The 14,381-nt window shown below is 36.7% G+C and overlaps 3 protein-coding genes across 8 annotated transcripts; 1 reads left to right on the top strand and 2 right to left on the bottom strand.

Annotated features, from left to right (window-relative positions):
* Window positions 1-81: 81 nt before the first annotated feature.
* LOC105212181 (DNA repair protein XRCC2) lies at window positions 82-10,227 on the bottom strand. Of its 6 annotated transcripts, none has more exons than XR_003752290.2 (3): window positions 9,231-10,227; window positions 1,695-1,928; window positions 440-1,635 (listed from the first exon to the last, which is right to left on the bottom strand). XR_003752290.2 is itself a non-coding variant. In XM_054233105.1 (2 exons), exon 1 carries the CDS (start codon window positions 10,016-10,018, stop codon window positions 9,236-9,238), a length of 783 nt encoding a protein of 260 aa, XP_054089080.1. In that variant the 5' UTR covers window positions 10,019-10,227; the 3' UTR covers window positions 82-235; window positions 9,231-9,235. The 6 variants fall into 6 exon arrangements, 2 of the variants coding, with proteins under 2 accessions (XP_054089080.1, XP_028895927.2); XR_003752291.2 differs by having other exon boundaries at window positions 1,695-1,939; XR_008471703.1 differs by having other exon boundaries at window positions 6,011-10,018.
* Window positions 6,795-8,909, top strand: LOC105212180 (zinc finger protein GLIS2 homolog). Its single transcript, XM_011184022.3, has 2 exons — window positions 6,795-7,309; window positions 7,710-8,909. The coding sequence occupies exons 1-2, from the start codon at window positions 6,795-6,797 to the stop codon at window positions 8,584-8,586; spliced, it is 1,392 nt and encodes a 463-aa protein (XP_011182324.2). The 3' UTR covers window positions 8,587-8,909.
* Window positions 10,228-10,376: 149 nt separating the features above from the next.
* On the bottom strand, window positions 10,377-14,144 carry LOC105212182 (RING finger protein B). Its single transcript, XM_011184025.3, has 4 exons — window positions 13,652-14,144; window positions 11,677-13,584; window positions 11,479-11,618; window positions 10,377-11,413 (listed from the first exon to the last, which is right to left on the bottom strand). Exons 1-4 carry the CDS (start codon window positions 13,717-13,719, stop codon window positions 11,238-11,240), a joined length of 2,292 nt encoding a protein of 763 aa, XP_011182327.1. The 5' UTR covers window positions 13,720-14,144; the 3' UTR covers window positions 10,377-11,237.
* Between the last annotated feature and the right edge of the window lie 237 nt (window positions 14,145-14,381).

The raw sequence follows: 14,381 nt of genomic DNA on the forward strand, positions 1-14,381 counted from the left end.
GGAGGGTCACTGTGTTGAATGCAACCTATTTTTACACGTTTTTGAAAAATTCTATTTCCAGCATTGCAGCCAGGTCTTTTACGTTACCATTGCTTCAACGTTGCTTGTTTGTTGGGTTTAGGCCATAAGGACCCCCCACTTAACTCCTTTCATATTTTTGTGGTCGACGCTTACACTTTGCGCTGAGCGTTGCGATCATTAACGTGCAGGTATTCTTTCATATCCAAATTTTTTGCTACAATATTTAAAACGTTTCATTTAATTGTTTATTTGCGGACAAATATTAAATTTAAAAATGTTAGAATTATTTTGGTAGTGTGAACAATTTTATATTTAAATAATTGGCAACTGGGCTATTTGGAATCTAACTAATTCTTAAATTTCTGTTATAGTATGAAGTATAAAGTAGGTAATGTGTATAAAGAAAAAAAATAGTGTGTGTTTTTATTACAAGTGTTCGCTTAATTTTTTTAATTTATTGCAGATCATTAAACACGATGTGAAGTGATTATAAATATATGTACCTAGTGTGATAATCGTAAATAGTGTCTGGTTAGATTCTATATTTCCTGTTATGAACTTTAAATAGTATTTAATTTATGGTTAAATACTTATTGCCGTGTTACCAAGCTTTCATAAATCGAATTTTGTAAATAGTTAGGTGAAACCTTTATCCTTTTACGAGCATTTTGAAACAGCAATTTTACATTTTTATTACAATATTTCACATCTTTCAAATTCGTCAGACATTTTAAAAGTGCTTCAATTTACTCGTATATGAGAATATATTCACACACATAACTTTGAAAAGAGTTATTCGAACTATTCACATGTCCGATTAACGACTTGAAATTATTATGTTTAAAAATCTCTTTAAATGGCAACAGTTACATATATACAGCTCTGCATTTGCGCACATTTGAATACCACTACGTCGACTTTAATCATCTTTTAGGCGTCTCTGTGGTTTCATTTCGAAAATTTTAATGAAATACAGCGAATTGTGGAATATTAACTACTTCAGATATAATTTTCTCAGTTTTATGTTTTCAACTAAAATTTTTTTTTGCTTTAAACAAAATTACATACACACATATATAAATATATCTCTTAACACTTATGACATATCTTAAAGTAATATCGGTTATAAATTTCAGCTCATTAAAAATTTAAGAATTTAATAAATAATTCAAAATCTCTAACAGTACAACCAAAAATACGCTAGACGTTCCACGCTCTGCAAATATTATATTATATAGAAGTCTAAATAATTGTGCAGACTTTAAAATAATTGTTTAAAAATTAAAAAGTTTGAAAGCTAATACAAATTAAATAATATTTAAGCTGAAAACAATTAAACTTAAGTGTGCATACATCAGTTTAACTGCATTTGAAATCACACATTTTCTACTTGTTTTTTTATTTTTATTCTTTACTTGCGATTTATATTAAAAATAACTACATTTGCACATGCGAACCATGAGGTAGTTTGTTTGTTTGCTTGTTTGTTTATTTGCTTAAATACTTGTATGCCAAAAATATATTATCAAGCACCTAAAGCGTACTGAAGTTTTGTTGCTACTCCACTTTTTGTTGTTGTTGTTGTTGCCGCTAGCTAAGTCTAGACGTGATTATCTAAAATTTCGGAATACAATAAAAAACAAATGTATCAACAATAAATATTACGTATTTACCATGCTGTCTGGTCGTGCTTGGCGTACTCATTGTTGGTATGCCTAGTATGGCAAAGATGATGGACACGGCACGGCGGCAGCTGAAGTGTACTCTTTCATAAAATAACATTTTCGAGTACATATTGGAAACAAGCTAGACTGGTCCATTTGTAGAACGGTTTATTGTTATGTATACATATATAACGGCTGATCACACTTTGTCACACATGCCGTGATGGGGTGGAGGGTGGACACCTAAAACCGCACTTTATTAACATTATTATTAATAATTTATATTTGTATGTATGTGCTTCAGATGGGCACTGACAGAATTAGGCCGTACTCATCACATTATATTTATGCTTGATATTTAATTATTCCCTTAGAAATAGATATGAAATTGTCATTATATTATTTATATGTAAATATGAAAAGTTTGATATTATATATTAAAAACATTTTTTAATGAGCTGAACGGAAACAGGAAATACCTTTAATAGTTTGGGCTGAGTATATTTTTGCTAGCGTTCGAACACATGCTTCATTTTTTAGGCTGAGTTGTCACATGCAATGCCAAATGCTATGTTTCAAAGTATTGATTGTTCCCCATAGAGCACCAAAGCATATTGATAGATTTCATATCAAGTGGGGCAACGGCCAGACTAGATCAGAACAATCGACGCGTGTTAATAGATTGACAGAGTTTTTTTAATTACTCATTACTTTTTATTGCTATTGCTTTGACTTTTCTTTTTTGATTTTTTTTTTGCCTACACAGAAGCAAGCTTTATAGAGGGTGGTGAGTATTATGATTGCAGTATAGCGATCGAACAATGTCTAGAACTCGCAATAAGTATGCGCATGTGTGGTTGTGTGGGCGATATCAAAGAGGCACAGGCGCGTTTGGACTTTGCCCGTCTGGCCAATCTTCAGTTATTAAATGACAAGCGCTGACATAACGCTGCGGATGTCTGACCGGTATCACGTCTCACAACTCGTCCCACTAGATTGGATTCCTGTTCTACCGAAGCATAAAAGTAGATGGCATTTACAACAGCTGCGCAACATTCTGCAAAGCCAACTCTGTGATAACACGCAGACTGATGCGAGTCCTTGATACACTCCAGCACTCAGTTCATGCGAAACGCAGAGTACAACAATTACAAACAGACAACAGAGTAGCACTACAGGCGCCGTACATTCCAATATCATCATACAATAAGTCATAAATACACGACGATCAGGCACTGTGGCCCTCCACATCACATGTTCACTTCAATTTCTCTATGAACACAGACATGTGTGAGTAGTGTGTGTGTGCGTTGGACTTATCATTGTATTGGGTAATACCACCAGCAGCGGCGGCCTGTTGCGGCGTGAACGTTCGCTAATCTCAATGGTATACGACTAGTCAACCTAATCGTCTGAATACCCGCCAACTCATTCGCCACTCACAACAACAATAACACGTCTCCAACAACACATATATATACTAATTGGACTGTTGTTATCGCTTGACTGAAGTGCCGGCCATTAAATCTATTGGGATCGCTCGCTTATAATCAGCACACCAACGAACTACTTCGAACTGGTATGAGTGCCTGTCTGAGTGCCGCTCGTATTTATAGAACACTTGTACGAATTGTACTTTGTGCGCTAAGTTTGTTGCAAATCGATCTCCATATATTATTATTTTAGATATATAAGTACGTGTCTCGCTTCTAGTGTAGTGTGGGATTATATATGAAGTGCATGTTAGATGAGGCTATGAGGCGAAATTGTTGTCTGACGCAATTCGCTAATGCAATTACCTATTCTACAAATATATTTTGCTATGAGATGTTTTCAGGTGAATCGCTTTCTTAGCCCTTGCGAGAGAATAACTCTGAACCAATTAACAAATTGAAATTTCTTTAATTTAACAAGAAATCGAGATCATTCCTACTTAATTCAGTTACAATTCACTGATCGCTCATCAATTAAGCTTTTCCGTTTTTGGTGATCTTCTTCAATTGGAATCATATTCAAGTTTCGCAACTCTCTTAGTAAACTAAAAATATCTTGAAAATTAAACTTAAACTTAAAATTAGGCTATCTCTTAGACTTTCTAGAAAAACATTATTACGAACTTGCAAGTCTAGACAGATCAAGCGCACTTAATTGTGACCATTGTTTTCAAAATATGCCCGTTCAGATAGTGACAAATGACTCTTCCAAAATGTTGGATTTCACTTGAACATACATATAAATATTTGTCTCAATACAAACCGAATGAATATTTATTTCGGTTTGTTTTCATGAAATTATCATTCTTTTTGTGAAATATTGGCACGTGTACTCCTATGGCATCCAACGAAAATCGGGGTTTTAATATGCATATTGACGAATCACCCATTCATTCGCTGAGCAACTCGGTGTCTCGGTTTTTTGTTTTTATTTTGTTGAGGCATAATATGAGCGCCATCGTTCTTGTCATGCTTCTAGGCAAATTAGCAGTTATGTCTGTAAATATATATTTATCAGCTGGGGGCTATTATCAGCGCGATCGAAGCAAAGTTCAACTGAAGCCTCAGATCCGACAGCTGACGACGCAATTTTTGAAAACCGGTTACGACCGGTTAACTGAACCGAAAAGAAAAGTATATGTGTACATACACATGTGGGATATATATATATAGAACATATATAGAATCTACATATGTATGTTACTTTGGAAATCACACTCCATAAGTACGAGTTTGTGTAATCTAGAGGTTTTGTAATTTAAATAATAATATTAGCGATTTAGAAAATGTATTAATGGGAAGTCATAGTGTCATTTATTTTTAAATAGCTGTAAATAAAAACATTCCGTTTTTAATCGGAGAAATGTACCGCGGTAGCTTTGGGACGAATATGTTTATAATTCTTCAGATGGTTTCATAACGATGGAAAATTTAAAGTTATCAAATTCGAAATGATTTCGCATTGTTAAAATCATTGTCTACTTGCTTTCTATATTTTAGATCAGCCCGAATGTAATTCTTTGAAAAATTTTTAGTAAACTACAAGTACCGATATTGAAAGATCTATAATTATGATTAGCAGTTCTTATATAGCAAGCTGGTACTCAACTATAGGCTATGATTGCCTTTGCTAACTACAAGTTGCTGAATTTCGAAGCGATAAGAGATATATAAGTGCCATTAATTTTAGGATCTAACAAAAATAGACCCAACCATTATAATAATATATTTTTACATAGGCATTTGATACACTCAAGTTGAGACACTGGACTCATAAAATATCAAGAAAGTCAAATACAAAAATCTTATTATCTAAATTAAAGCAAATAATATCTTCGTAAGCAATTAAAACCTAAATCAAACAAATAAATATAAGGAGAATGTTCGGGTTGAGCGGGGCCACTTCACAGGCAATCCACACCTGTTACGTAGAGTGATAGCAACAATGGGAAGAAAGTGAGAAGTGTAAATACCTATTTCCACACATATATAAATAAGCTAACTTAACCAAAAGAGAGCGATATCACTCGGTTGTAGTGAATCATATTGCAGAGTAATAGAGAATTGCACAAGAATGAAACTCTATGCCCATATGCGCCAAATTAACGAAACGACGTGACACATTAAAACGCTAATAACAGTATTGTTTCACTCACAGCCGATGTTTACTTCCTACGATCTAGTGGTACTCTGGACTTTTAGCACGACAAAGCATTAACACAAACGTACATACATATGTACCTTATCATACAAGGCTGGTCCGCAACGATTTACTGATCGGGTCTACTCGTGTTTCTCCCACCGCCAAAAGAGTAAAGAATTTATGTATTACTCGTATCAATAAACAAGTGGTCGACATAGAATGCGATATCACGAAGTATGCGAAACGCCAATTTTTATGACCGGTATTTGTTTCTCTAGATAGACCGTCTGGGTGGTTATTGGGCTATAACGGTGGCGTATTGTTTTTGTTGCTAGTTGGTAAATTTCAAGCGCATTGGCGTCACGAAGCGTCGCGAGTAGTGGAAAATTGTGGACATGTTGACGTGTTATCAGGGATCAGCAGACACCAGACAAACCAAACACATGCGAAGAAACATTTTTTTGCGATAAATTTATACGCAACGGTTGTTTCTCTCGTCGTTTCTGCAGTTAAGCATTTTCGAACTGAAACCCCATCACTCGATCAAACACTTTAATAGGCACTCTAAAAAGTACAAACGATGTATGTGAATGATAGATTTAAGAAGACATATAGCGACATCAATATTAGTAGTCTACCACAAACATGCATGAATGAGAATCAGCTAGCCATGTTAGTTAGATACAAACCAATCAGTCTAATAACAATTAGCCGCTCAAACCCAGCCGTCCAGCTTCAACTGAGAATCTAACCAGTCTGTGGTCCCCTAGCGAAAGCGGCGCTAACAATCAAAGAATAACAGATGACAACAACAACGCCGCCAATGACAATGATGTTTATTTATTTACTCTTGGCCTCACGTAGCGCGATAACGAGCGACGGCGATTGCCCATGCGTAATCATACAAACGTTAGCACAGCTAAATTTGGGTTTTACACGAGCAGCCGTTTGCGGCCAGATAAGCATACCCCACCATTCAGTGCGTGTACAGGTGAATTAGTTTTGTATGGCATGCGATGGCTAGTGCGTGAAATCGACTACTTTCCCTGCGCTGTGGAAGCCAGAAAGGGTTTTCGCACAGCAATTCCAGTTAAAAATAGCCACTCACCCCACCCAATTTAGACTGTCTGCCTGATAGCCGTTGATCCAACCTGTCGCGCACCCCCGCTCGCCTGTCTGCGTTGATATTCACTACGTAAATACTCTATAACTACTCGTTCAGTATGTAGAAGGTGGCTGATAAGATGTGTGCTTCTTATCGCACACGCTTGTGCTTACCCATATATGAGAGTGTTCGCTAACAAACGCACTCAGTTGTCGTGAATTCGCTCTAGACAACGGTTCTAAACAAAAAAGTAACTAAAGTAACTGAAACTGAAAGTTTAAGATTCCAAATAGCCAAAAGTTGAACGTTAAAAACAGAAAGTACTATCTAAATACTAAATACACTAAAACTATAAAATCTGCTACGCAATGGCAGTACAAAATTCTAAATTTCTTAGCAGTAGTTTCAACTCTGCCTTTGTGCCAACTAGCGCTTATTATCAGCACTTGAGCGCCGCCTCGGCCGCTTTAGCCGCCTATGAAGGCTGGACACACTTGGATTTACTGTCGCCACAACTAAATCAATCATCGCACACGACCATCGATGAGGCATTGCAAATGCACCATTTAAGATTTCCCACACCTCCAACAACGCCACCATATAATAAGGACGTATACAAATTACCTGCCAGTACACAAACTCCAAACATACGCACACAATCGGTCATTATGAAAATCGGACAAGATCATTTGGATCGTAATATGCCTCCAACACCAGAACATATCGACGATATGGCAGTGGACATAATTGGTTTGGAAGACACAACAATAAGCACAGAAATGCATCGACATGAATTGATGACAATGACCACGTCTACAACCAGCAGCGCCAGTTCGACCCCAAAACGCAGTGAATACGTCTGTGAATGGATAGATTGCGGCAGGTGAGTTGTAATCCAAGCAAACCAAAAACAAAACAAAAACGATAAATTAATCATTTCTGCTTTATTGCGCCTTCTTATGGAATTAAACCACTTCCTAAACTGATAAGATTCGTCATTGTACCTCATAAAAATATATAACACCTTAAACTGTGAAGCGACACATGTACACTCTCAAATATATTTGTATGTATGTATGTACATTCATATATATGTATATTAGATGTGCTCGTCTAAAAACCATAAAGCAATTTAATGTCCGCCACATTAGAATTCATATGTATGATCACGTCCGATTTCGTCATCCCCTCATACTTCAAATAACAGTACCCCATCAGCTGCATTTTTGTTAAATTTGGAAATCTTTAATAATTACAATACCTATTCTTTATTTCAATTACAGAGATCATAATACCCTCGAATCATTAGCCGCCCATGTGACCAAAGTGCATGCCGTAGCTTCACCCGTCGATGGTTTATACTATTGCCGCTGGCATGGATGTACACGAGTGCGCGGATTCTCGGCGCGTTACAAAATGCTGGTCCATGCACGCACTCACACTAAGGAGAAACCTCATCAATGTCATTTGTGCACAAAGAGTTTCTCACGAGCAGAAAATCTCAAGATTCATATTCGTTCGCATTCAGGCGAGAAACCATATCTGTGTACCTATGAAGGTTGTAACAAGGCCTATTCAAACTCTTCGGACCGCTTCAAACACACGCGCACTCATGCTATGGATAAACCATATATGTGTAAAGTACCCGGTTGCCAAAAACGCTACACAGATCCCTCATCACTGCGAAAACACGTGAAAACTTTCAAACATGCTGTCCAATTAATTGGCACCGCTGCTATAACACCCGTTCAGAACCCCATTATTGATGCACAAGCGGCATCAGCAGCACAGGCTGCTCTACAAACACACATGCCCAGCACAATGACATCTTCAGCACTGAATGCAGTTTTAGTGGCTAGAAGTCACCATGTACATGATGATCACTATGCGAAGGACTACAGCGACGCTGCAATACCAGTTTGTCAGCTCTGTGTGCCGCCGCCGCCACCACCTCACTACTACCTTAATGCTATGGAGGAGGATGTTTGCAATATCAAGTCAGCTCAACTCGATTATTATTACGCCACAACAAGTCAATTATCGACAGGCAGTAGCACTGGATCCAGCAACAGTTGGAATTCCAATGCACATGGCGCTGAGAGTCCTGTGCGCACCATGGAGTTAGAAACACCATTAGACTTGCGGGTTAATCGCAGTTGAATATGAGAATTAACGGTAGTAATAAAATTTAGTTGCATAAATATTTATTCTAGACTTCTAAGCGGATGACATAGGAGAGTAGTAGCGGAGAATCAGTTGTGGATTCTTGTCGAAAAATGTAATATTTTCGACAACGTATCATAGAAGAGATAAAATAAGAATTAAACAGTGCCAACTCTAGTCTGCTTAATTAATTAGATTTGCTAATTAAATATTGTATTTGTATGAGTACTTGTTATTGAATGAGTTTTTACCAAGACTGCTTTATTTAAACCAAAAAAGATGACTTAAATAAAGAACTACTTATTAAGAATTATACACAACTCAGTATGTTTTATTTGGAATGACAAGTAGCTCAGATCAACTGATTAATATTTAACGTCTTTCAACTTTGCTTTTGAAATTTTGAAAAATTATAAACTCAAATAATTCTAGCAAACGTTGTTATTTTTTCATAGAATTGCTAAATCCTTCGTAAAACTTTGTATGCTATAAAAGTGAGAATTTTTTTAACTAAAGGATTTCCTACCACCTGTGATCATTATTATGCATTTCTAACAATAATTATTAGCCTTGATTAGCTTATCGCAATCACATGTTGCCATAAAATTGTTTTCAACATATTAAAAGCTAATGGAACTTACATAATTTACTGCTTTACAACAAACAACGAATGTTGTCTTATCTCTACTGGCATCCCATTAAGTGTTCGTTCACCGTTGTTAGCCAGTTGTAGCTGCAACTTGTGTTCAACTTTCACACTTTTCTGCAGTGATTTTCGACCAAGCATGTTGTCATCCAAATCCTTTAACTTCTTTGCGCTCAAATATGTCGCATTAACAGTGTAGGCACAACAAACACCGTGACGGTCACATAATTTGCGAAGACGTTCTACATTACGCGCATAATGTGTTTGCCTGCGAATCCGACACTCATAGGTATCTAACCAATAGAAAGCATCTAAACCATCGATGGCTACCATTGAGCAATCGGAATGCTTTAACAGTAGCCCATCAACTATTTCTAAAGCTGCTTTTAAATGTTTGGAACTATAGCAATTTAATAAATGCATGGAATCAAAACATTTCTCAACTACGGACTGTGATTCAGCTGCAGTATGTTGTTCACCAGATGCTGCAACTAGACTTAGAATTTGCTGTTCAAAACTTTCAATATCGAATTTATGTCGTAAATCAATAAAAATTAAATCACAATTCCGACCGCCAAAATAGGTTGGTGTAAGACAACGAACCATTAGGCGCCACAGTAGCAAACTCTTCCCCGACTCAGTTGTACCTGAAATTTCAATTAAAGATTTCGCTTTGGGTGAATTAGCAGGAAATACTTCTATATCCATGTCTTGCAGCGATGGACGTTGATTTGCCATCTCCTCTACACAACCTTCAAAAGCATTAAATACTTCACGAGCCATTTGCACTTTTAATAATACAAATCAGGATGAACTTAAGTAATCAAAAATGATAGAATACTTGGATCACCATAAATAATCAAAAAACCCCGCCAAACATCGGCAGTAGTTGACAGCAAAAACAACAAAAACATATTTTAGGGTTTCATCTTCAGCCAATAGTAGCATTGTACTAAATGATACGAAAAAGTACTATTATTAAATAAATCGGTGCGTATGACTGTTAGAGGTTTGAACTCAACTGTTTAAGATCTTGTCAATACAATGATATTTCAATATAATCCAGTTATATGTATTTATTGTATGTATCTACGTATATCGCATGTTATATTACCTTTACAATAAGATCTCTACATGTACATTTGTTTTCGCTTTCTTTTAAGTAATATTTATTGCATTGCATGGTACTGTATTTGTATTGCATATACTGGACCCATTGGGAATGTGTTTAATTAGTAGATTAAATACACAAGAACAAAAAACGTTGTACTTTAACATTTTCGAATAATTCGTATATATGTATATATGTACATTTATACATAAACGTTGCAGAAAAGTTATGATTACAAGATGCTCACTGACTACATTTTACATACTAACTAAAATCTATACAGATTTAGGATATTGGTAAGTATTAGTACATTGTATTTGACATCACAACGAGTGCACCGCCATTTAATGGTAAGACTCGGATATTTCATTTTGGACTGCACTTATGGGATGGAGATACTTCCATCTTCCACCTTTAGCTCAACAAATTAGTAAAAAAAAACTGAGTGATACATTAAAGTTTTAAAAGCTTAACTAGAAAATACAAAATGGTAAGAATAATTGAATTAGGTAAAACTTCATAAGGATTTAAACAAACAAAAAAAGCACATTCATTACATAAAAGGAACAACTGAACATATTTTTATACTTAAAAAGCTATTTCATCAAGCAGAGCGACTTAGAATATGAATAGTTTGTTTGGAGCATACATTTGAGGTTACTTGGGTCTTGAACCGATGGGTTTGGAATGTACTCCTTTAAGTTATTGTTTGTTATTTTAAATATTTACAAATTACTGCAATAAGTAGAGTGAATTTACCAAGACTACTTAAAATGTATTCAATTAAATTAACATAACATCATCTAGTAGACTAGCGATTATAGTAGAAAGATAGTATTTTTAACGCTATCATAAAACCACTTATTCCAATTGGCATTAATCGCTAGACAATTACGCACGAAAGAAGCGCACCACACGCACTATGTATTGACGACAAATAGGACATTCGCTAAGCACTTTACCACAATTAGTACAAGTGGCCATGTGTCCACATTCAAGGATGACACATTCGATTGGTGCGTCCATGCATATCTTGCAGAGCTCATCGGTTGGCAATTTGTCGACAGCTGCGAATGAGTTAAAAATAAAAAAATAGTTATGGGCATATATAGTAATAATAAAAAACTCTAACCTGGCGCCGATTTGAAGTTCTTCCATAGACGTTGAACACGATCAAGCAGTTCTTGCTTCTCGCAACAACCTTTATAATCAACTCGATTTAGCATTAGAATCTCTTTTAATTGTTTCACTGATAAAGCTTCGAGGTCATCACTAAATGAAAATTTAAAGATTTGAATATTCGTAATCTGACAACTCAAATTAAGCTTACATAGTTTCGAAGTCGTCCAGGTTTACAAAACGTGTGGGCTGAGCATTGTAGTCGTTCGCCCCAGAAGTGGGACCTGCATATACATGAATTCCCTCATTGTCGTCAAGCTGATATTCCCAGTGAGGCATGCTAGCCTCTTCCCAAAAATTGGGTTGTTGTGCATGGGCTGGCCGTTGCTCTGGCGATTGCGCTAAATTTCTACCGCTCAAAGACGATCCCATCGTTTCTGTATCTGAACACTCCATCGACTTAGTGCGCTGCTCGAGGTAACTGAGAAAATCTTGAAGCTCTTTTTTAATCTCTGCCTCCGATAGTTGAGCACTTTCCAGATGACGACGCATCTTTTCTACTTGTTTACGTAACGTTGCCTTATGTTTTCCACATCTTTGGCAGCTACCAACCCGTTTCGTAGCGACACCTTTTTTATCTTCAGTCTCAAGTGCATTATTGCCCGACTCTGCATCTTGTTCATGCAGCGTCATATCCGCATTATGTGCAAAGTTATCAGTTGGAGAATCGTCCTCGCTAGCGTGCTGTTGGCGTTGTCTATTAAGGTAGCTATCTGAACGGCGACGCGTTACTTTCTTCACGCGTTGTGGCACCAGTGGTACATGAGTTTGTGCCTGGTCCTGTTGCAAAAATGGCACTGCCACTTGTAAATCGTTTGGCATATTCGTTGTTGTAGCTTCATTTATAACAATATTACTGCTCGATGGGATATCAGCGGTATTGTTAGCCAACAATGTAGATTGTTCGGCAACGGAGTTTGCGGAGTTTTGCAGCATTGTAGTTTCAAGGATTTGCCATTGCTCTATATTACTACTGTTGGTGTCAGTGGCTGCCTTGCTCTCATCTGAAATACCTCCAATTGCTCCCAATTCTTCAAATGACGATTGTGAAGACATCTCAGCACAGTTTACGTCAGCACTGGCTCTGGATTTTGTACCAATATTTTCATCTGTCTCTGTATTTTTATGAGCATCTTTTTTTGATGACTCCACTTCGTTATTACGCGCCATTGAAAGACCACTAAATGTGGCTATTAGTTCATCATCGGAACATTCACAATCGGAATTTTCTTCACCGGCTTCCTGACGAGTCAGCCCGATACGTTGGCTGTTTGAGGTTGAGGCAAGTGGGTGCTCTTCTGTCTCACCGCGATCAATTGAGCTAATGCTAATTTCTGGGCTTACAGAAGATTGACTACTACCCTTGGTAGTTACAGAAGAGGTACTACTACTCACCAGCGTTGGTGATATGACTGATGCATTTGTTGTAGCTGTTGATGGTGGAATAGTAAGTAATGGTGATGATGTCGGTACTTGTGATTGTTGCATGTTACGGTTGTTATGATTATTGTGAGATTGTTGCTGAAAACTAGCGTAAGTCGGTATTTCTCTAGTCGAAACTCTTGGCTGATCAAAAATGTGAGTCGTTGTACTATCAATTGAACTGCGTTCCGAACGCGTTTGTTCCCTTGTCTCACCTGAACCCTTCGGTGAACTTTTATTATCGAACGAATTTAGAGAATCACTTATGTTTTCAGTAATACTTGTAAAAAAGTTTTGGCACGTCTGTTTCAAACTGTCGAACGAATTGGCTGATGAGTCGGTATAGCTGCGTGCACTACCATTGTCGGAGGTACCACCAGCTGCATCAATTTGTTGCACATGCGTCAGCACCAACCCTACCAACTCATCTTTTTCAACACAACCAGTTGTTGAGACATGTTTCGATTGCAGATAGAAAATTAAATCCTTGGGCTTCAGCTGTAACAAATCTGTGCGGAGGAGAGGACGCTTAGCGAAAATAACACATCGTCTGCACAACTGCACTCCCGAAGATATATGTATACTATTGCTGTTCCGACGTTTGGCCGTCGATAAGCAGTTACTGCAGTAAAATCGCCTTTAAAAGAGTACAAAAACGAATTATCTAAAATTTTAGTAAATTAAATATCACATAGTTTACTTACTTGCAGTCCGCGCATATCCGTTTACGGCGGAACACCGTAAATTGTACGTGACATGATTCGCAGGGCATGACTGCTAAACTTTTATTTTGTGTTGCGACACTGCTAAAGACTAAAATTTTAACAGATTGAGATATTTCTTACTCATCTATGGAAATCATTTAAAGATTCAAAAGTTTTCAATTGCGCATTGAATTGTGGCAAATGAATTCTGGACTTTCGCAATGGTCGTAAACCGTGAATCACTCCAATTGTATGTGGCTGCGTCTGACACTGAAACCATTTTCAAGGTCTTATACTTAAATTATCTTCAACTTTCTGCAATCTTGCCCACGATTGTTAAGATATTGAATGTATATGCTGACATAAGCATATAAAATGTATATGCTAACAAATTCAGAATATATATTTTCGCCTTTTCCGTTGATTAACTTCAGCTGCAAAAGTTTTCTTTGATTGTGTTGTTGATTATTAATGAATTAATCGATAGAACTACTACGAGTAAAATTGACAAATGTCAAATTTGTCGTGGAGACATGCCTTCTCTAAATCATTGCAAAACCTGTGGCAATAATAACAACATCAAAGCTGACTCGGCGTTGCCGGCATTTACAAATCCTTAAATAAATAAGTAATATGAGCAATATTATACAATTATGTATTTAAAGAAAAACACATAAGTTTTGACGACTTTCCATATAAATATATTTTGAATTATCTTACTATAAAAATA

Source organism: Zeugodacus cucurbitae, chromosome 6, assembly GCF_028554725.1.
Source record: "Zeugodacus cucurbitae isolate PBARC_wt_2022May chromosome 6, idZeuCucr1.2, whole genome shotgun sequence".
Lineage (NCBI taxonomy): Eukaryota > Metazoa > Arthropoda > Insecta > Diptera > Tephritidae > Zeugodacus > Zeugodacus cucurbitae.

Coding starts and splice junctions, on each gene's coding strand:
- LOC105212180 (XM_011184022.3), top strand. CDS start 6,795: ATGGCAGTACAAAATTCTAAATTTCTTAGCAGTAGTTTCAACTCTGCC. Junction 7,310..7,709: donor GAATGGATAGATTGCGGCAG/GTGAGTTGTAAT, acceptor TTTCAATTACAG/AGATCATAATACCCTCGAAT.
- LOC105212181 (XM_054233105.1), bottom strand. CDS start 10,018: ATGGCTCGTGAAGTATTTAATGCTTTTGAAGGTTGTGTAGAGGAGATG.
- LOC105212182 (XM_011184025.3), bottom strand. CDS start 13,719: ATGCCCTGCGAATCATGTCACGTACAATTTACGGTGTTCCGCCGTAAA. Junction 11,619..11,676: donor CTGGACGACTTCGAAACTAT/GTAAGCTTAATT, acceptor ATTTTCATTTAG/TGATGACCTCGAAGCTTTAT. Junction 11,414..11,478: donor GAACTTCAAATCGGCGCCAG/GTTAGAGTTTTT, acceptor ACTCATTCGCAG/CTGTCGACAAATTGCCAACC.